The sequence below is a fragment of the Podarcis vaucheri genome (genome assembly GCF_965113315.1).
Source record: "Podarcis vaucheri genome assembly, chromosome: W".
NCBI classification, from domain to species: Eukaryota; Metazoa; Chordata; class Lepidosauria; order Squamata; family Lacertidae; genus Podarcis; species Podarcis vaucheri.
In genome coordinates, this window is record NC_138757.1 from 34777378 (window position 1) to 34800882 (window position 23505).

Genomic DNA, 23505 nt, shown 5'->3' on the forward strand with positions numbered 1-23505 from the left:
TCTCCAAAATGGCTCCCACTGTTTCCAGGCGTTCATGCACCACGTGCTGGCGGGACTCCTCTACAAGAAGTGCGTATGCTTCCTCGACGACATCCTGATCTTCTCAGAATCGCAGGAGGCTCACGACAGAGACGTAAAGGAGGTCCTGCAGAGGCTACGGGAGCACAGACTCTACGCCAAACTGGAGAAGTGCCAGTTCGACGTGACGGAGGTGGATTTCCTGGGCTACCGGCTGTCCGACAAGGGACTAGCCATGGACAGCGCCAAGGTCCGCGCGGTGTTGGACTGGAAGAGCCCGCGCAATCGGAAGGAAGTCCAGAGGTTCGTTGGCTTCGCCAACTTTTACCGCAAGTTCATCAGGGGTTTCGCGAAAGAGACGGCAGCTATCACGGACACACTCAGTTCCAAGAAGAAGAAGTTCACCTGGATGGACCAGGCGGAGCAGTCCTTTCGGAAACTTAAGAGCCTCTTCGCGTCCGAAGAACAGCTGCTACACGTGAATCCCAGCAGGCCCCTGAGGGTTGAGACTGATGCGTCAGACAGAGCAGTGGGGGCCGTCCTCCTGCAGGAAGATCCGCAAGGGAACTGGAGGCCCTGCGCGTTCTATTCCAGGAAGCTCAGCAAGTCGGAACAGAACTACACCATATGGGACAGGGAGTTGTTGGCCATTCACGCGGCTTTCAAGGCGTGGAGGCACTTCCTCATCGGGGCAAAACACACCGTGCAGGTCCGCACGGACCACAAGAACCTGGAGTATTGGCGCACAGCGAAGCTCCAGAGCCAGAGGCACATACGCTGGGCGGAGTTCTTTGCGGATTTCGACTTCAGGATAGAGTACATCCCGGGAGACAACAATGTCATCGCAGATGCGCTCTCCAGGAAACCGCAGTATCTCGAGGAAGCGGAGCCAGTGGCAGCCAGGCACATTTTCGCACCGCAGGCATGGGCATGCGCTTCAGCAGCCGTGGACCTGGACGCGGTGCGTCGCGCGCTGCAGACGGATCCCTTCGCGCAATCCAAGATGGAGGAACTGCGGAGAGGCACAGCGAAGGACACCGATTTTCAGATACGAGACGGCCTGCTAACCCGCAAAGGTGCTCTCTACGTGCCAGGGGACGATCTCCGCGCGAAGGTCCTGCAGCAGTTACATGACGCACCCAGCGCGGGTCACTTCGGCAAGGAAAAGACGGCGGACTTAGTGGCCAGGGACTTTTGGTGGCCCCAAATGCGAGGAGAGGTCGCGGATTACGTCGCCAGGTGTGACACTTGCCAGAGGTCCAAACCAGTGCACAAGAAGCCAGCGGGACTGCTGGAACCGCTGCAGACGCCACTAGAGCCGTGGGAGAAGGTGGCGCTGGACTTTATTACTGATCTACCCAGTTCGCGAGGCAAGACAGCGGTCCTTGTGGTTGTAGACCTGTTCACCAAGATGGCGCATTTCATTCCTTGCGCGAAGGTGGCCACAGCGGAACAGACCGCCAAGCTGTTCATAGACCACGTGTTCAGAGTTCACGGCTTGCCATGGTCCATCCTGTCCGACTGGGGTCGCCAATTTATTTCCAGTTTCTGGCAGAAGCTGCTGGGTATCCTGAACGTCAAGATCAACTTAACGTCGGCGAGGCATCCGCAAACCAATGGACAAGCGGAGAGGGTCAACGCCATCATGCAGCAGTACCTGCGCTGTTACACCAATCAAAAGCCTGCGACCTGGGTGGACTATTTGCCGCTAGCCAAGTTTGCCTACAACAACACGAAGCACGCGTCCACGGGGGTGACGCCGTTCTTCGCCAACAATGGGCGGCATCCTAGGACCTTCCCGGGGTTGGAGATGCCGACGGAGGGGGAGCCGCAGGGAGCTGAGCACTTGGCCGCCGAATTGCAGGAGGTCCACGAAGAGCTCCGACGCCACTTGGAGCTAGCCAAACACGCCTACAAAGTGCAGGCAGACAGGCACAGGAGAGCAAGGGAAGACATCCAGGTGGGGGACTGGGTGTGGTTAGCGGCCCAGGCGGGCCCGGCCAAATCGCTAGCTAAGAAGAAGCTAGCTAGGCCACAAGCAGCTAGGGCCATACCAGGTAGAAGCCCAGATCAATCCTGTAGCCTTTCGGTTGACCCTCCCGGAAGGGTCCAGAATGCACCCGGTCTTTCATAGGTCGGTGCTCACACCCTACAAGGCCCCGCACAGGTTTCAGGAGCCAGGGACAGCACCAGACCCACGCAGAAGGTCACCAGAGGGGGGGAAGTCACCGAGAGCCACAACACTCAACGAGGTCACGGAAATTCTGGACTCGAGATGGGGGGAGGAGGGAGTAGAATACCTCCTCGCCAGGGAAGGTACCCCGGCCAGCGACAACTGTTGGGTGCCGGACTATGCTTTGGAGGAACCTCTGCTCAAGGACGAGTTTCATGCACTCTTCCCACACAGACCCATGCCAGCGGATTATTTCGACGACTGGCTTTTTACACCCACACTTTCAGCCAGCACGTTCCGGGGGTTCTCCTCCGCAGAGGAGACGACGCCGGAATCGAGCCCTCCAAGGGGATCGTGTTCGGGGGTGGACACGGACCGCTCGTACTGGTGGGTCGATCAACCAGAAGTGGAGTGGGGCAGGAGGTGGCTGAGGGGGCCTTGGGAAACAGCATCGCCCGAAGTACCAGGGGGAGAGGCAGGCTTGGACGGGTTGGGGGAGGAGCCCGGTTTCGAGCACACATACACTGAACTGGAAGCAGAGGAGATCGGCATCGATGAGGTCGTTATGGACTGGCCAGAGCCAAATGGACTGCGGCAAACCGGGGGAGATGAACTGTTTCCAGCATTACCCCCCACGGCAATGGAGCACCCGGAACCAGCTCTCGAGCAGTGGGAGGGGGGAAGGGGGGGCTTCGAGGGGGGATGGATGTCAGGGGTTCAGGGGCAGAGGCACATGGGAGGCAGGAGAGGGAGGACGATTGGGCGGAGTCCGAGGACAGCGAGGAGGAGGAGGACTGTGGCCCAAGGGACTCCATGAGCTTTTCCAGCGAATCGGGGGATTCCCAGGAGGGGGCGCCTGTAGCCAGGGCAAGAGGAGCCCCAGGGGGGACTCATCAGGGGGAGAAGGCCAACAGGGAATCCCAAAGCAGCAGCTGGAGATCAGGGACGGCTTCACCTCCAGAGCGTAGTGAGGGGGGGGGGGAGTTCCAGTGTATCAGGGGAAGCAGCTCCGTCGGCTGGAAGGGAGGAGAGGTCAGAACAAGCTATCCTCCCGGATGGGGAGGGAAGCAGTGAGAGGAGTGACGTAACGATCAGGAGAAAGGTTAGAAGCTGGGCGCGCGCGCCAAGTTCAAATGTGCAAGCGCGCGGGGAAACGGAGAGCCCGGGGGAGGAGCCAGGTCCCAAAGCCCGCAGGAGGGAGGGAGAGCCATTGGGAGATTCAGCGTCAGAGGAATCCAGGAGGGGCGGAACTCCAGCGGGCAGAAAGACCCTGCGGAAAAGGAAAGTCAGGAGGAGGTGGAGCAAAGCAAGCATCTTAAACTGGTGCAGGGGAGGGACTGATTCAGAGGGGACTTCTACGGTCTAAGCGTAACAGACGTGGGGCTACGCACCTCGGCTGTGAAGCGGAAAATAACTGCAATAAGCTTCTTTGTATATAAAGGAAACCTGGCGTTGGTCCTTTGTGAGCTGGGACCTGAGGTAGCCCTGACAGCAGCAATTGCCATTGAGGTGGTGCTTGAACTCCCAAATGGGCACCCAGTGAAGGTGCAAGGTATGCTGGACTCAGGAAGCTCATGCAATTTCTTTAGCAGGGACTTTGCCTTAGAGCATCAGCTTCACCTGCTACCACTGGATGCACCTCTGCAAGTCACCACCATTGATGGGAGGGAACTGATTGGGGGGGGGAGTTACCCACCAGACCCCACCGATGAGAATGAGAGTTTCTAGGCACTCAGAGACCATCGCCTGTCACGTTGCCTCATTAGTGGGTCCCCCAATAATATTAGAGATGAGCTGGTTAGCGCAACATGATCCAGTGGTGGCGTGGCATCAGAGGACTGTCAGCTTTGGGTCTGACTATTGCCTGCAGCACTGCCTAGGAGGGGAAACGCCAAGGATAAGCATAGCCAGAGTGGCAAGCACTGCAGTGGAGGGGAAAGGGAAGGTGCCACCGCAATATGCTGATCTGAAGGAGGTTTTTAGTGAAAAGGAGGCAGATAGACTGCCCCCCCACAGGCCGTTCGATTGCCAGATCAATTTGCTCCCTGGGGCGCAGCTGCCGGTGGGTAAGCTGTATGCCATGTCAGACAGACAGATGAAGGAGTTACGGGACTTTATCGACAAGAACCTAAAGAGAGGGTTTATAAGAGGGTCAAAGGCAGTGGGGGGCAGTCCAGTATTTTTTGTGGACAAAAAGGACACGGATAAACCGAGACTGGTCGTGGACTTTTGGGGGGTAAATTTGGTGTCAGAACCTGTGACTTTCCCGATGCCCAGAATTGATGACATTCTGACGAGGGTGAGGAAAGGAAAGATTTTCACCAAGCTAGATCTGAGGGGGGCTTATAACTTAATCCGGATGAGAGAGGGGGATGAATGGAAGACCACCATGTTCACACCCCTGGGGGCCTTTGAATATCTCGTTATGCCTTTCGGATTACAGTCAGGCTCCGCCTGTTTTCAAGCGTTCATGCACCACGTGTTGGGGTCTCTGCTTTACAAGAACTGTGTAGCATTCCTGGACGACGTCTTGATTTATTCAGAAAATGAGGAGCAACATTTGAGAGATGTCAGGGAAGTGCTACAACGTCTGCAGAAACACCAGCTGTGGGTCAAGCTAGAGAAATGTCAGTTTCATGCCCGAGAGGTGGAGTTCCTGGGGTACAAGTTATCTGACAAAGGCTTAGCGATGGACCCAAGCAAGGTGCAAGCAGTATTGGAGTGGAAAACCCCAAAAACACGGAAGGATGTGCAGAGGTTCCTAGGTTTTGGCAATTTCTACAGGAAGTTCATCAAGAACTTTGCACACTTGACAGCCCCAATCACGGACTGTCTCAGTAGTAAAAGAAAGTTTGTGTGGACGGAGGAAGCCCAGCAATCCTTTGAAAGATTGAAGAAGGCATTCGCGTCGGAGGAACAATTACTACATGTGGATTTGGAGAAACCAATGAGGGTAGAGACGGACGCGTCAGACCGAGCCATCGGGGCGGTTCTGTTGCAGCCAGGACTGAACCAGCAAGAATGGAAACCATGCGCCTTTTTCTCGAGGAAGCTGAGCAAGTCGGAACAAAACTACACCGTGTACGACCGAGAACTGCTAGCAATTTACGCAGCCTTTCGTCGGTGGCGCCATCTGCTGATAGGGGCGCAGCATAAGATCCAGGTCTGCACAGATCACAAGAACTTGGAATATTGGCGGACAGCACGGGTGCTCAACCAGAGACAGATTCGCTGGGCGCAGGAGTTTTCCAAGTTCTCCTTCGAAATCCAGTATGTGCCAGGCGAGCAAAACATGAGAGCAGACGCTCTCTCGCGGAAACCAGAGTACTTCGAAGGAGAGGGGCCGCCGGAGACCCGCCACATCATACCTGAGGACCGATGGGTGTGTGGGGGTACTTTAGTGGGCACGAGAGAACTGGCAGGACTTACGAGGGACAATGAATTCGCCCGGACCAAAATCAGGGAACTCCAAGAGGGGAGGGGAGGACCAGAGGGGTTCGAAGAGAAGGAAGGGGTGTTGTACTACAGGGGGGCGATGTACGTACCGGGGGAGGCTCTAAGAAGAAGGGTACTCAAGCAACTACATGACACCCCCACAGCGGGGCATTTTGGGCAACACAAAACCATGATGCTGGTGACCCGACAATTTTGGTGGCCACGGGTGAGGGAGGATGTACGCGAATATGTAAGAGGGTGTGACCGATGCCAGAGGGCCAAAGGGGAACGCACGATGCCAGCAGGTTTGCTGGAACCCTTACCCACGCCAAACAAACCCTGGGAGGTGGTGTCAATTGATTTCATGACGGATTTGCCCAAATCGAGGGGAAAAACAGCAGTGATGGTAGTAGTCGACTTGCTAACCAAAATGTGCCACTTTATCGCCTGCTCCCATGCGGTGACGGCAGAAGAAACGGCACGGTTGTTTGTAGAACACATTTTTAGGCTGCATGGCGCCCCCTTGAGGGTTTTATCTGACCGCGGAAAACAATTTACTTCCTGGTTCTGGAGGAAGCTCATGAGCCTACTGCAAGTCGAAGTCAGCTTCTCGACAGTGAGACACCCAGAAACCAATGGGCAGGCGGAAAGGGCAAACAGTGTACTCCAGCAATACTTACGCTGTTACGTTAGCGAAAGGCAGAATGATTGGGTAGAGAAACTAGCGCTAGCAGAATTTGCGTACAATAATGCTGAACATGTGTCCACCGGTATGAGCCCCTTCTTGGCCAATTATGGGTGTCATCCCAGGGCATTCCCGGGCAATGAGGAACAGAGCTGGAGTATGCCTGCAGCTGAACAGTTTGTGGAAGAAATGGAAGCGTTACATCAACAGCTCAAGATGAACCTAGAAAGGGCAAAGGCCAGTTACAAGAAGCAAGCAGATAAACACCGGAGGGAAGGGGAAACCATTAGGGTGGGGGATCGCGTGTGGTTGTCCACTCAAGGGTTACCCTTTAAGGGAGGGTGCAAGAAGTTGCAGCCCAGAAGACTGGGTCCGTTTGAAGTTATACAACAGATAAACCCAGTGGCGTTCAAGCTCAGGTTGCCCAACAACATGAAAATACATCCCGTATTCCACAGGTCCTTGCTCTCACCACACAGAGGGGGGCGGGAATCCGAGGGGGGGGAAGGTAGAAGTCTTGCCACAGCCACAGGTAGAAGAGAGGGAACACCAGAGCTCGGCCGCAGAGATAGTGGATTCAAGGTGGCGAGGGCAGCAGGTGCAGTACTTGGTGGCGTGGGATGGAGAGCCCTGGTCAGAAAACACGTGGGTGCCAGCAGAGGCAGTTGACGACGAGCATATGCTGGAAGTGTTCCACCGACGGTTCCCAGATAAACCCAAGCCCTTAGGGCGATTCTGGGAAGAACAGTTCGGCACCACAGAGGAGGAAGAGAGTTTCGAGGGATTTGCAGAATCCGAAGAAGAATCGGATTGGGAGAGTCATTCCTTGGGTGGGAACCTTAGCAGGTGGGAAGAGGTGTTCACACCCACAGATGAGGAGGACAGCTCCTTCAGGGGTTTCCTTGGCTCGCCGACCAGAGAAGAGGCTGCAATAGAGCCCCCTGGTCGGAGGGGGAGTGAAGGGGGCCCTGGGAGGGAGGTGGATGTCAGGGAACTGCCATCAGAGGCACGGGAGAAGGAGAGGGTCTCTGATTCTGCAGGGGAAGGTCCAAGCGCTAGAGGGAGACTCAGCCGGGAGGAAGGGGAAGAGAATGAGTGTAACACCAGGGATCCAGGAGAGCAACGGGACAGGGAGGTGCAGGGGCTCCAGGACTCTTCGTTGGAGGTTAGCGAGGAGAGCCCAAGCACCCCGCTGCCCACGCCCACCCTGCGCAGGAGACTCCCGCACAGTGAGAGGGGGAAACGATTGGGCGTCAAACAACTCTTATGTTGGCAACGCTTTAAGAAACGCCCACAGACAGATTCTACAAGTGACTAAGGGCAGCCACGCTAATATGGGCTGCGTAGTCTAGAGGGTTTAACCAGGCAATCCGATGCTCAAACGGAGCAGGATTACGCACAAGTAACTCCCAACCACTACACTATCTAAAGAACTTTTAACTGAGTTAAGATTAAAAAAGGATGTGTACAAAAAATGGAAAAGGGGGGAAACCACCAAAGAGGAATTCAAACAAATAGCCAGCACGTGTAGACACAAAGTCAGAAAAGCTAAAGCACAGAATGAACTCAGGCTTGCTAGAGAGGTTAAAAGCAACAAAAAAGGCTTTATGGGTATGTTCGTAGCAAAAGGAAGAACAAAGAAACAGTGGGGTCACTCGGGGGAGAAGATGGTGAAATGCAAACAGGGGACACAGAAAGGGCTGAACTCCTCAATGCCTTCTTTGCCTCAGTCTTCTCCGATAAAGAAAACAATGCCTGACCTGAAGAATTTGGAGCAAATGATTCAGCAAAGGAAACACAGCCCAGAATAACTAAGGAGAAGAATACTTGGCTAGTTTAGATGTATTCAAGTCTCCAGGGCCAGATGAACTGCATCCAAGAGTATTAAAAGAACTGGCAGATGTGATCTCAGAACCACTGGCAGTCATCTTTGAGAATTCCTGGAGAACAGGCGAAGTCCCGGCAGACTGGAGGAGGGCAAATGTTGTCCCTATTTTCAAAAAGGGGAAAAGAGAGGACCCAAATAATTACCGCGCAGTCAGTCTGACATCAATACCAAGGAAGATTCTGGAGCAGATCATTAAGCAAACAGTCTGTGAGCACCTAGAAAGGAATGCTGTGATCACCAATAGTCAGCATGGATTTCTGAAAAATAAGTCATGTCAGACTAACCTGATCTCGTTTTTTGACAAAATTACAAGCCTGGTAGATGAAGGGAACGCAGTGGATGTAGCCTACCTTGATTTCAGCAAGGCATTTGACAAGGTGCTCATGATATTCTTGTAAAGAAGCTGGTAAAATGCGGTCTTGACTATGCTACCACTCAGTGGATTTGTAACTGGCTGACTGACCAAACCCAAAGGGTGCTCATTAATGGTTCCTCTTCATCCTGGAGAAGAGTGACTAGTGGGTTGCCACAGGGTTCTGTCTTCGGCCCGGTCTTATTCAACATCTTTATCAACGACTTGGATGATGGACTCAAGGGCATCCTGATCAAATTTGCAGATGACACCAAACTGGGAGGGGTGGCTAACACCCCAGAGGACAGGATCACACTTCAAAACGACCTTGACAGATTAGAGAACTGGGCAAAAACAAACAAGATGAATTTTAACAGGGAGAAATGTAAAGTATTGCACTTGGACAAAAAAAAAAATGAGAGGCACAAATACAAGATGGGTGACACCTGGCTTGAGAGCAGTACATGTGAAAAGGATCTAGGAGTCTTGGTTGACCACAAACTTGACATGAGCCAACAGTGTGACGCGGCAGCTAAAAAAGCCAATGCAATTCTGGGCTGCATCAATAGGAGTATAGCACCTAGATCAAGGGAAGTAATAGTGCCACTGTATTCTGCTCTGGTCAGACCTCACCTGGAGTACTGTGTCCAGTTCTGGGCACCACAATTCAAGAAGGACACTGACAAACTGGAACGTGTCCAGAGGAGGGCATCCAAAATGGTCAAAGGCCTGGAAACGATGCCTTATGAGGAACGGCTAAGGGAGCTGGGCATGTTTAGCCTGGAGAAGAGGAGGTTAAGGGGTGATATGATAGCCATGTTCAAATATATAAAAGGATGTCACATAGAGGAGGGAGAAAGGTTGTTTTCTGGTGCTCCAGAGAAGCGGACACGGAGCAATGGATCCAAACTACAAGAAAGAAGATTCCACCTAAACATTAGGAAGAACTTCCTGACAGTAAGAGCTGTTCGACAGTGGAATTTGCTGCCAAGGAGTGTGGTGGAGTCTCCTACTTTGGAGGTCTTTAAGCAGAGGCTTGACAACCATATGTCAGGAGTGCTCTGATGGTGTTTCCTGCTTGGCAGGGGGTTGGACTCGATGGCCCTTGTGGTCTCTTCCAACTCTATGATTCTATGATTCTATGAATGTAGTGTTACGCTTAGCAACTCTCTGTTGTGTCTTTGTCTCTGACTTAGACACAGCTTCAACCTGTCTTGAGTTGTCAACAATAGTAACACATGCAACAGCTGAGTTAGCAAACTCTCTTTTATATATATATAAGATATTTATTAAAGTTTCCAATTTTAGCAAACTCTTTTGAATACTTCTTGGGTGGTACACCCTTTGTAACTCTCTCAGACCTATGTATGAGGTGCTGTTCCTCTCTGCTCACTGGTTCAGTCTCAGGACTCTTTGGAGAACCAGTTCTGATAGTAAACAGTGGTTCATCCTTCACCTGTGAAGGTCTAGCCATTGTGTGAGATTTTCTCTCAATGACTGTGTCAACTGAGCTCTCCGAGCTATCACTGTTACTCTCAGTACCACTGTAATCAGTAAAATCATCATCATCGTCTGAATTGTCCTCAGTGGGAAATGTTTGAACAATTACTCTCTGCTGTTCAGGAGCACTCTCTAGAAATTTCGTGAGAATCACCTGACCAGATTCAGACAAAATTACTCTGTAGAGACCCTTTTCATAACCCACAAAAATACCTCTGGCATTCTTTACTCCACCTGGAGCATCAGATTTCACATGAGACCCAAAAATCTTAAAATGGGCAACAGAAGGTTTTCTATGGAACAGCTTCTCAAAAGGAGAACATCTCAAATCTTTTGAAACCTTTCTCATCCAAGTGTAACAATAACACAATATCGATTCCGCCCAGTACTCATGTGGCAAATGTGAACTCAGCAATTGCGCCTTCATCCCATTTTGCAATTCTTTGTTCACTTGCACACAGATACTTTTGTTCCATGCTTCTGCAGAAACAGCAGTCTTGTGCCTTATCCCTTTCTTATCCAGGAAATCCTGAAAAACCTGTGAAAGAAAAACTAGCTTTTCATCTGTGAAAAGACAATCAATGTTAGCATCATGAACATTCTTAACCTTGTCACAAAACTCTTTAAACCTTTCTAAGGCTTCTTGTGGTTTCTGCAATATATATATCCACACATAATGAGAGAAATAATCCACACACACAAGATAATATCTTGCATTGCCTCTAGATGGTGCTAGAGGACCAATCACATCAGCATACACTCGCTGAAATGCACTGTTAACTTTGGTCGCCTTCTGGACGTCCTTCATCATACCTGCAAGAGAAATCATGTTAGACTCAGATGCATTACAATTTATGCAATCACTTTGTTCAAAAGTCAACAAATACAGTCCATCTTTCTCTCTGGTAGAAAGATACAGCTCTCCATCTTTGAAGATTTTGCAGCTTTCTCTATCATAGGACAAAGTCAGTCCTTTCTTTGTGATCTGCGAAACACTCAGCAGATTGAACTTTAAATCAGGAACCAAATACACATTTTTTATAGTCAAGTTCAGACTCTCAAGATACACAGTTCCAAACCCGGTCGCTTCCAGCTCCTGGCCGTTGGCCTGTTTCACAGCGAAGCTTTGCTTCTTAAACGTAGAAAACAGTTCTCGGCGTGACGTCATGTGTTGTGTCGCTCCAGTGTCCAAAATAAAAGCGTTTTCCACTTCTGGTGTGGCTTTTAGTGACATCAAAGCCATAGCTGGTTCCACTTGGGACTTGGTACGACTTTTGCCTGACGCCTCAGGCTTTGCAGAGCTTCCCCTAGCTCCTTTCTGCTGATGTGGCCTCTTACAGTTCCGCTGAAGATGCCCAGGTTGGCCACAATTGCGACAACAAACAACGTTCAGAGCTTCAGCTTGCTCTTCTCTTGCAATAGTAGTGGGGGCGCTACAACTCCGAGCCTCACTCCCCCTGTCAGCAACATCCGTTGCAGCAAGAACAGGAACATCAACAGCAACAGTTCCTTCACTCCCCCTTTTGGGGTCAAAGCTCTCCCCAGCTTTCGATGAGCTTTTAGGAATTTGGCCAGCGCCATCTTGGCTCTCCCCTTCTGGGGTAGTCAACTTTCGGCTCTTGCTTCTCACTCCAGCTTCACAAGCTTTTCGGAGCTTCTGAGAGAACAAAGCCATCTCAATCTCAAGCCTCAGCTTTCTGCTGTGAGCTTGTATTTTCCAAGAGTCTACTGGCTTTTCACTGCGTTGCACTTGGCAGCTAAACGCAGGCTGTTTTGAAAGTCCCTCCAAGAGCAGTGAGATAGCATACAAAACAAACGCTGGAATTTTTACCGGTGTTTTTCCAGCCTCTTACAGTCCCAGCCTCTCTTCCGTTGGCTAGTAAATTTCCACTTCCTTTTCAAGCTAACTATCTCCGAAGTAGCTGAAAAAACTGACGTCTCGTTGCTTAGCAACTGGACATTCCAGGCTTGAAAAGCCAACATCATCAGTCCCAGGAATGCGAAGAATGTGGCTCTCTCTCAGTGCTGTTTTTTTATCCAAAAAGCAGCTTTTGTGAACCAGAGAAGAATCAATCTACGTTCACACTTTTAGCCCATAATTCAGCATACCTTAGGGGTTCCGTTGCTCCTGGCTTATCAGCAAAAACATCTGCTTCGGTAGCTTCCATCCGCACGCTACCATATCTTCCTTTATCTCCTTGCAGAGGATGAAGTACGATCCATCAACCTCTTCTGCTGCTTTCATGGATCGAAACCATCGGCTCCGTGCTACCAGATGTCGGGAATCAAGCCTTTATCAGGAGAAACTGGCAACTCTCCCAGGCACCCGGCTTGATCTCCTGTTGACCTCCCTGTCTGCATTCCCCAGCAAGATCCAGGCTAGGTCGCAATAGGCGATCCTTCTCAGCGTGAGAAGAATACATCTCTCTTTCCTGCCCCCCCGGCAGGGGAAAGAGATAGACAGAAACGTATTTACATGCCTTTATTTCTGTCTTTGCAGCGTTACAGAAAACATGACTGCTCTCTTCAAACTCCAGCAGTCGAGAGAAAAACACCTCCTGTACTTCCTGTACAGCTCATATTACACTCTGAGCTAATTCCGGTGCTTCGCACTGTGAATTTACTGTCCCTCTTTTTCCCACGGACAGTCCCAACATTCCCATTATGTTTTGCTTTCAAGCTACCAGCAGCTCGCGGGTGCATTGCTTCTACGCAATACTGGGGCCAATAACCCTTTGTGGGAATGTTCAGGGGTGCAGGAGAGGATATATTGTGAGATTATATCCTAATCCAACTTGTGCTAACAAGTTCCCAAAATATCAGCAGAGTTTATGACATTCCTCTTTTAGTTCGCAACGCTAACGTCTGCACAGGTTCGCTAGAACCACTATAATAATTACTCTGGTAATTTCCCCTTTTGTTCCCTCTTAAAATACAAGACACGGCACAGTCTTTATAAAAGTATAAAAGAGTTTACTCGCGTTCTGTTCACAATATGATCCCAGAAGGCAGGCAGCTTTAAAAGGGTAAAATACACTCAGAATCTATCTTATAGGAAGATAGTACTGTCCTCTCTTGGCTGAGAGCCAAGAGGGCATGTTGCTCCTTCAAAAGATGAAGATGAGAGAGAGAGATATGGCTGCCTGCCCTGTGCTTTTATCATTTACCTGCACAGGTGAGGCCACACCCACCTCTGGTCACATGCAGAGGAATTCCATCCCCAGGAAGTTTACCTGCTTGCTGGACAGACATCCCTCCCCATGTTCTAACATGTACACTCTAGGAATGTTGTCATTGACTGCTCCTGTGTTTACATCCCACACCTTTGGCAACCAGGAGTTCCATGCAAGCAAAGTGAGCAGGTGAAGGAGAGCTGGATCTCTCTCTTCCTCCTTTGCTTGATGTCCATTCTGTTTTTTTGTTTTTTGTTTTAATAAATTTTTATTGGGTTTTCACAATTTACACAAACAATACACAACACAGACATACAAACACAAAAACAAACACATGTAATTTCAAATCCCTAATTTCTTAACCACTTTCCCTGACTTCCCCACACCTCCCCTTCCTGCACCCCAACTCCAATAATTAACTCAGCAAGTTCTTATCTCCAACTTTTACCTTATTACTATTTTACTTACTTCTTCTTAATTAACCAAATTTAACTTATACACCTCAATTAAACCAAAATACACACCCTTTACATATTTTTCTAAGGTCGGCCCCATTTCCCTTCCACGAATTTCCCAATTTTTATCATATTTACAAAACAAAATAACAAAAAACAACATATAATTATAGACCCTTTGGGTTCCAAAACTCTCGCCCCCCCTTTTTCGGTTTCGATCCCCAAAAAATATCCATCAATCCATCGGCTCTCAGCCCGGATCCCTCACGTCCGAGGCCCTTAAATATCTTTCAGTCCCTCTCTGCCGGTTTTGTTGGTAGTCCTTTATGGTAAACATCAAATCTTGGAGAAGCTCTGTCCCGATGGGGTCTACGTTTCTTCCAACCAGACCTCCGTATTCAAAAGTGGAGCCCAAGTCATATTTCTTATTCCTTTTAAGTCCAAATGTCCCAAATGTCCCAAAAGCTCCAACTTTCACCTTGATCAAATTTGTAATCCATAGATCTTCCGATCTCCCCGTAGGGGGATCTCTCCAGTCATTCTCAAATTCAAGCCAAATTTTCATCATCCAGGTCTTGTTTCCTTTGTAATCCATTTTTTCAGGCCTCTGGTTGTCTTTTTTCACCTGCAACGTTTCAGCTTCTCCTTCCCACTCCTCTGAGTCTGCCCATATCTCTTCTTGTTCCGCTGCAAGATTTTCTTGAGTAAAGTCCTTGGCACCATCAACAAGATTATTTACTTCGGAATTCAAGGTCATAACATCTGTGGTCAGAGCTTCACTCTGATCTTGTAATTTTCCCAAGAGAAAAAACATTCTTTCCAGCTCAGCCTGTAATTTTCCATCTGCAGCCATTGTAATGTCTCAGAACCCCCTCTAGAGGGGTTCTGGTTACTTAGTATTCTTTTTCCAACAGTCTGATTACTTTGTTTTTATTTTTTCTTTATTTTCAAGCGACTTAAAGTCAATTGTATCAAAAATAACCAGCAGAAATAACAAAAGCAGATTTTTCTAACTTTGACAGCTCTTTTGACAGCTGTCAAAGTCTTTGTATCTCCTCAACAGGCTCTCTCACGGATCGCTCCCGGATCCCGGGGGGTTGCACATCAGCTCCTTAAAATCAGATTTTATCCTCCAGCAAAATGCTTATAGTGCCAAATCGTGGAATTAGAAACTTTTGTCTCACAAAGAGAAAGATGGTCTTTCGACCTTAGTTATCCGGTTCTTGCTTTAAATTGTCTACAAGACGGGGGGCGGACTTCCTTTTAACGCATCCCCCGGTCGTGCCGAATTTAAAAATAGGATTTTTAAGTCCAATTTCCGTACTACTCACGGGTTGTTACTTTTGCAGTCCAAATGTTCAAAGGAAGAAGTCAGCGCTCTCCGGCCATGGCTCGCGGCTTCACTCCGTAGAAGAAGCGGTCTACTCACAGCACCACGCCACTCTCCGTCACCCACTCCGAAGCCTTTAAAAAGGATTCTTCGTGGGTCGGGGAGGGCGCAAATGGTGCCCACCGAGTCACCAAGTCCACAGGCTTCCGCGCCTGTGGTTTCTGAGGGTCCCCGCGCCGCCGCCGCGGCAGGACCCGTCTTCCACGAAGCCGATTCCCTCCGGAGCTCAGAGGGAATCCGCCATTGGCCGATCGCGCTAACCCGGAAGTCTCGCTTGATGTCCATTCTGGCTGCAGAGGAAAGGAAGTCCATCCAGCTCTCAACTCTAGCCCTCCTCCAACAGCTTGCTTAGCACAAAGCCATTTTTAAAATATATGTTTTACTAGCCTGCTCAGGAGGATGGAAAGGCAGGACACTACTAGCATCTCAGCAGACTAGGAAAAACAAACAAGCCTTGCAGAAGAATGATTGAGAGGACTTACTTACAAAGGCTCAACTATCAAGCAGGGGCTTACCTGGAGTCCCAGCGATCTGTTTTAGAGTCAAATTTGTACGTCGGGATGAACTTGATCTCTCCCTCTGTGAAATCAGCAAAAGCTGTCTTTTGGGTACGCTGAATGTTTAGCTAAAGCCAAAAAGAAATCGCTTATCAGCAGAGAAGCAAAAGACCCCCTGTTGCCTGACAATGGAGTCTATTAACAGCCACTGTTGTGCTGGAAGACCAAGGTGAAGTACTAGTAGGGTAAAGGTAAAGGTAAAGGGACCCCTGACCATTAGGTCCAGTCGTGACCGACTCTGGGGTTGCGGCGCTCATCTCACTTTATTGGCCAAGGGAGCCAGCGTACAGCTTCCGGGTCATGTGGCCAGCATGACTAAGCCGCTTCTGGTGAACCAGAGCAGCACACAGAAACGGCATTTACCTTCCCGCCGTAGCGGTACCTATTTATCTACTTGCACTTTCGAACTGCTAGATTGGCAGGAGCAGGGACCGAGCAACGGAAGCTCACCCCGTCGCGGGGATTCAAACCACCGACCTTCTGATCATCAAGCCCTAGGCTCTGTGGTTTAACCCACAGCGCCACCCGCGTCCCTACTAGTAGGTTAGCCAAGTGCAAAAAAAGGGGTATACCTGCTGAAATCCTATCTTATACCCAATTATTAAAGGTACAGGATGCTTGTGCATTTTTGCCCCATGTCATCTTAAATTACTTTGCTGCATCACACAACAGGAAAATCCTCTAACTCAGGAGCAGCAGACACGTGGCCCTCACAATGCTGCAGAACTACAATTCCCATCATCCCTGATTACTGGCCATGATGGCTGGAGCCAACAGGAACTGCAGCTCAGTAACATCTGGCAGACCACAGGTTAGCCATACCTACAATATGCATTGTTATATGTACCAATAATCCATACAAACTGTTAACAACCACCAGAATACACCCTGACACTATGAGCAACTGCAAAACCATCCTCTTGCATCCTACGTTGGCTCCCGGGACGTTTCTGAGCACAATTCTGAGTGTTGGTGCCAACCTTTAAAGCCCTAAATGGCCTCAGCCCTGAAAGAGTGTCTCCATCCCCATTGTTCAGCCCAGGCATCAGGGTCCAGCACCGAGGGCCTTCTGGCGGTTTCCTCACTGTGAGAAGCGAAGTTACAGGGAACCAGGCAGAGGGCCTTCTGAGTAGTGGCACCTGCCCTGTGGGACACCCTCCCGTCAGATGTCAAGGAGATAAGTAACTATACAGCCTTTAGGGAAGTTTTTAATGTTTTATGATGGTTTTGCGTATGTTGGAAGTCTGAGGCTGCCCCCCCCCCTTGCCTTCCTTGCAGCATCCTTCTCAAAGGGCTAAGGCATGACTACGCTCACAGAGTTTAAATCCACCATAAGGTACAGCAATCAGGCCTCTGTTTCAACACAAAATACCAATGATCCTTATGCCAAGTGGGAGAAAGGTCATCAACATGATGAACACATAAACCTTGGAGAGAAAAATGTAAAACAAAAAGCATCAGCAATTTAATTGGACTAAATGGAAGTATCTGCTGATAAGAACATGTGAGCAACGCAGATTTTCCAGATCGATGCAAAACCTAGAGCAGGAAACCTTAGACCTTTAGATATTGCTGGACAGCAGCTATGCTGGGGCTGATGGGAGTCCAACAACATCTGGAGCGTGTGCTGAGCTAGGAAAGCCCTCTAACTGGGAAATTGCAGAGCAGTCCTACTTATTCCAAGGCAACCCTCCAACTTAATTGGGACTTGCTTCTAATTCAGGTTGCACAAACCTGCAACCTTAAAAAGCATTTGTAGAAGTCGCAGTCATCCTATGTTATAGCTACACTTTGCTCCTAACTGTCTGAAAGAGAGAAATTTTATTGCGGCCATAGGCCCATACAGATAAAAACAAGACATAAATAACAGTTTTTGCACGTGGGGAAAAACAGCCGCTAAAACACCACTATAACAATAAAATACTGTAGTATGGAATGGAAGGAAGGGATGACATGCTGCGCCTTAATTAACTTGTAGTGCTCCTTGGCAGCGCTTTTGGGTAAGGACAGCGACCAGGAACCTAGCCACTTTCAGTGTCGTATGGATATCCTTATCCTGCAAGATTTGGGCAAGGTGGAATTTTGGTGGGGTACCCTCTAGCTTCTGTATAATTAATCCCAACAAATTTGCCCGTGGCACATTGAACAAGGGGCAAGTGAACATAATGTGCTGAAGCGACTCCGGCGTCTCCTTATCACATTCGCACATGGCGGAGGCTTGGCCCTTTGAGAATCTATGTCTCAGGACATTTGAGGGAAAAACGTTAAACCTTGCCTTGGTGAAGGCCAGCCTATGGGCAACAGACGAAAGGGAGGAGAGGTATGATGGAACGCAGTAAGTTAAAGTGATACCGATGTTCTGGGGCGAACAAACACCTCCCCCCAGCGTATAATTTCGCTGTAAATCGATGTCGTCCAGTCTTTGGCGGATCAGTCTTTGAGCAGTGATTTGATCTAGTTTTAGGGAATCTAAGGGAGAGATTCCGTAGCTCAGGAGTTTGGCATGAATTCTACTAGTCCAAAGGCTGGAGAATTCATCTCGCCATAAGCATTGGACAAGGTAATGGTCTGGTAATCTGTGCCACAATGATAACCAATAATTGAAGACTTGCTTCCACAGGCAAGTTTCTAAGGATGCGATCTTCAATTCTAATCGGATGGCTGCGTTGCTTACGCACAGGGGGAGCATTAGGAGCCGACGTAGGAATTGGTTTTGCAAAGTCTCAAGAGGAGTAAGATCTGTCATCACGGCCCAGAGCGGGGCAGCATAAGCAAGCACGGGTACCACTTTTGCCTTGAACACCTTTAGGGCCGAGGGAACATGCAAAGCTCCATCCGAAAAGAAAAATCGGAGGAGCGCATATGACAGAGTTTTGGCCTTGTTAAGGAGGTGTTGAATTTGTGCTTTCCACCCCAAATTGTACTGAAAAATAACTCCTAGGTATTGAAATTTTAGGACTTGCTCTATTTTTGCTCCACCAAGCTTCCATTCGTATAATCTCCGACTTCTGGCGAAAATCAGAATCTTAGATTTAACATGGTTGATGGTTAATTGGTTGAGTTGATAATACGTGGCAAAGATCTTCAGAGCTCTGGTTAGTCCAACACGTGTATAAGATAGAATTACCGCGTCGTCCGCATATAAAAGGAGTGGACAGCGGGAGTCCACTAGTCTAGGCGCATGTGTACTTGGAGATGAGTTGACTAGGGGTGCTCGCATGTCGCTGATGAATAGATTGAATAGGCAGGGAGCCAATATACATCCTTGGCGCACTCCCTTGTTTATTGGTATCGAATTTGTGAGGTCGCCCGCAGGAGTAAGTCTCACTCTGGCAAGGGTACCTTCGTGGAGCTGACTTATAAGCCATAAGAGTCTTCTATCAATGCCCTGTTTCGCAAGTTTCTCCCAAAGAATATTTCTAGGAACGCTGTCAAAGGCTGCCTTTAGATCTAAGAAGGCAGCACAAAGGTAGCCCCGGGGGGGGGGGGGAGGAGTACTTCCGTGCCAGATGGTAAAGAACTATCGCATGATCAGTTGTAGAACGTTTAATTCTGAACCCTGCTTGTTTGTGGCCAATCTGATTAGTCTCATCTGCCAATCGCAATAGTTTAGTCAGCAAAAAGCTGGCATAAATTTTCCCTATAATCGAAAGGAGGCTGATGTTACGGTAGTTTTCCGGCTCCATTGGAGAACCTTTTTTATGAATTGGTACTATAATGGCCTCCTTCCATATTTTGGGGATGAGACCAGAGGCGTTGATTGCGTCGAAGGTTTTGGCCAAGATGTCAGCCCACCATTTTGGATGTAGTTTGATGGCTTCAGCAGGGATCAGGTCGGGCCCTGGGGCTTTGCCCGATTTCAGCTGGGCTATTAGCTTGGCTATTTCGTCCGGATCGGTGGGAGGCCAAATAGGTAGGTGGGAAAACAGATGCATCAGATGGTCGGAGGGAGCATCTGCCTGTGAGAAACATTTCTTCAGGAACAATTCCCATGTCGGTGCAGGGATGACTGCCCTTGGGTATTTCTTCGCCCTTCTGTTAATCAAAGACCAGAATTCCCTGGATCTATGTGATTTTGAAGCAGTAATCAAGGCCTGCCAGCGATTGTGTTGCCACTCGCGTTTGGCAGTTTTCTGCGTGCGTTTGTAAACTTGCTTGGCTTGTGCATAACTAGCTGGCAGAGTAGATGCTTCGGAGGTCTTGTATACATTATATATAGCACGGAGGCGCTGTCTTGCTTGTTTACACTGAGAATTATACCAGGGGGCACCGTAATTATACTCATTTCGATTTAATATTTTGGGTGGTAACCTGAAGAAGGACGTAAGATCAGTCGTATAGTGGTGGAAGCGTTTCAACACTATACTATACTCGTCTGAGGCAGAGTCTATGTAGGGATGGGGCCCGAGGATTTCTTTTTGAAAGAATTCCTGATACCTTTGAGCCTGGGTCTCCGACCATTTGATTCCTCTTACTTGGAGAGATTCGTTGGTTACCATCTGGGTCGCATGTCTATGAGCCTCCGACTGCCAGTTCAGGGAGAGCTTGGCTACAAGGGGAAGATGGTCACTAGATTGTACATTCTCGATCTTAAAGGTGGAGATACACTTAAGTAGATCACTGGAAACCAGCAGGTAATCGAGAACGCTGTTTGATTTAACGCTCAGATGAGTGAGATCCCCTGGAATATCAGGGTGGCATGTTCCATTTAGGGGGACCAGATTTAAACGGATGGCCATTTGGTAGAGGAATACTCCAGCCTCGTTAACTCGTTGGTCTTTAGAAGTTCTCCTCATGATATGTTCCAGCTCATAATTATCAAGGTTTGGGGTAACCCACCATTTGGCTTTGGTTAGCGAGTCCCAATTTGCTGCTGTGCGGGCATTAAAATCGCCACCTATTATGGCCGGGGTGTTAGGAAACTTAACATAGCATGAGAGCAAATGCTCTTCTAGCGAGCCCCATTTAGAGCCCAGTTCGGAGGAAGAACCCCCGGGTGGCAAGTAAACATTTGTAACTAGAAGTGAGATCTTTTCCCCCGCAATCAGCCCGGTAAGGGCGTAAGGAGGCAAGGCCTGTACTAGAGTAAGTTTAGAGTGTAGGTTGAGGGAGATGCCTATTATTAGGCCCCCTTTGGGGCGGCCTCCTTTCAGGGAGGGGCAGGCAGGGAGTTCTAGAAGCTCAAAGCCATTTAGGGCAATTCTCTCTACTTCCCACGATTCTTGGAACAAGATGATATGAAACAGGTTAATATACTCCAAGAATTCTGGGTCAAGTTTTTTCCCCCTCCAGCCCGCAATGTTCCAGCTGAGGACTGATAGGGGGGAGTTCCTGTTGTGACCAATTCGCTGTCATTTCAGGGAGAGATGTGGGTCCTTTGGAGGCAAGGCAGACCCCACGAAAAAGTCAGTTATTTTACTTTGCATGGCAGGCACCTGCTGAAGGTACCTGGTCTTGAAGTTGGTAGTGAAGTATTCTGACTGGGGCGACAAAACGGGTCTCCCGCTGGGTAACCCAAGGGCGGACACTTCAGTGGGAAACTCCACTGGATTTGCTGAGACTGCCCCACCGCGAGGGCTGAAGGTCGCCGATGAAACCATTTGATTTATATGACCGGCCGGGTCTTCAATCAAATCCGGGCCATTTTTTGATGTGGGTGGAGCACTCCCATGACCTGATGCTGGTGAAGGTACAGGGGATGCTTGGCGTACTGGTACCGTTCGTATGTCGGGTCTATGCCGCTCAGGGGAATAAGAGGACTCCAGTTCCGGCATTGATGGATCAGATGGTAAGGAATTGTTTTGGTGGAAGGAACTCTGAGCTACACTCCTCAGCGGGGGGCTCTTGGAGGGCGAGTCAAAATTTATCAAGAGTTGAGGTGAGAGACCAACTTGTGGGGCAAGACCTGGGTCTGCCAAGCGCCGGTGGGTTTTGCCCACAAATGGGGGAGGAATGGGTTTAGGAGCAGGACTAAGGTGAGGAAGACTTCCTGCTTCCTTAAAACACGACTCCGAAAAGCTGGCAGGGTAATCCTGAAAAGTGGGCAGGACTTTTCCGTTCTTCTGGACATGTATGAGCTGATGATTAAGTACTTCTAGTCTATCAATTATTTCTTGTTCTCTCGGTGGAAGGTCGCCAAAGGTGGCTAAAAGCTCTCTTTCCTCCGGCGGGGTCAGAGAATTACTTGCGCCAGTGGGTTTCTTTAGAGCTCGTGGGGACGTAGGGTGAGTCCAGTTTCGGTACGGATGGATATCCTCCGGGAGAGGAGGCTCGATGTCCCGAGGTACTCCCGACCTCTCCGACAGAGTCCACTCCGTGCCGTGACCGGCAAGTAGGAGGGGGTGGGTCATGCTATCCATAAAAACTCTTGTTGGGATGATATCGTACCTAGCCAAGAGTGGTTTCTGCCTGATGATAGCTGAAGGAATCCTTGGAGAGTAAAACGCAAGCATCACTTTCTGTTGCCCGAGGTGCTGGTTCAAAGGTAATACTGCAATGAGATCGCATTGTGAGATTTCTATGTTTAGGAGATTGCTTAGGTGCTTTTTAACCCCACTCAGAGTAAGCCACCTTGGTGACCCTGCCCCGATGTTTAGGCAGATTTTCTTAGGTTGCAGGGACAATGCTTGATGTTTCAGTGCAGGATTTGGTTTGTATTTAGGGATCACACTTCTTTTTTGGGTAGAAGGCAAGGACCTCTGGCACTTCAATTCCCCCGTATCTACAGTTGGTTTAAACTTTGACCAGAAGTTATCAATTTTCTGTTCGAGGTTACATAGCTGGGAGGATAGCACATCAATCTTCTTGAATATGCAATTAAGGGTTCTGACCACAAGATGGAGATGTTCATGTTGTTCTTGTCTTGCACAGTCCTCAGCTCCGGCGTCCTGCACCACCCCCAGTGGGACACACCCTCCTCCTCCAAGCTTGCCGTCCACAGATTTAATCCGAGGTAAAAATAATTCCTCTGGTGTTGACGTTGTTTCTGGAGATGTTAGAGGGTAGAAACGGTTCTGAGTTTTCACCCTATAGCAGCGTTCAATGGGGTCACTCCGTTTGCCAGGTACGGGGGGGGGGGTCGGTTTTTAATTGTTTGGCTCTTGGGGAGGGCAGAGCCTCGTCACAATCCCTTAGGCGTTTGCCTTGGCCCATCGTTATAAGTCTTTTAAAATAGCGGTGCTTAAAAGGTAGTAAAAGGTGGTAGAAATAAAAATAACAACTGAATGTGAGCTGGCGGAGAGCCAGTAAGTCGAGGGCTGCTACCAAGGCTGCCGGAGAATACAATTATCTGCTCATTAAAGCTGATTTACGATGCAGGCTTTACAGTTATCAACAATGTGAACTCCTGGCATGGGCTCCAACACCCTGATACAATCTTCAGCAAAAACTTGCAAGGCTGGGAGCCACAACACAGATTTTAAAGAGGATTCGAGATGAACTCCGGCAAATGCGTCTTACCTCATCGCCATCTTGACGCCGCCCGGAATACCTGTCTGAAAGTGGTTTCTCTAGCCTAGGCTGTGGTATCCCAGACAAAGGAAATAAACAGGGCAATATCCTAAACCACCACATATAACACAAAGATGTCTCTCACCTGGTCGTAGGTCAGAAGTCTCTGAAGCTCATTTTTAGTGATCAGATGACAGTGCTGGAAAAAAGCAAAGCAACCACAGCTACAGGCTAGCTCACGGGGGCGGGGAGCGGGGGGCAGCCTGCTGCCACTTCCTGCAATATGTAGTAAGACTGATAACTAGGATTGGGCAGTATGATCATATTAGGCTAGTGCTCTGTGAACTAGACTGGCTCTTGTACTGCTTCCAGGCCCAATTCAGAGCATCCCATTTGGCCTTTCAAGTGTTTCAAGGTTTGGGAAAAGGGT

The 23505-nt window shown here is 49.2% G+C and overlaps 1 protein-coding gene across 1 annotated transcript in view; it reads right to left on the minus strand.

Moving 5' to 3' along the window:
• Nucleotides 1-23505, minus strand: part of LOC309523275 (inositol polyphosphate 5-phosphatase OCRL-like) — a gene marked incomplete at both ends in the record, with an annotated part of 52359 nt that overhangs the window by 25666 nt on the left and 3188 nt on the right. The window contains 2 exons of the mRNA XM_082207060.1: nt 15585-15694; nt 23221-23274. Coding sequence (XP_082063186.1) covers nt 15585-15694; nt 23221-23274 — 164 coding nt within the window. The remainder of the gene's footprint in view (nt 1-15584; nt 15695-23220; nt 23275-23505) is intronic.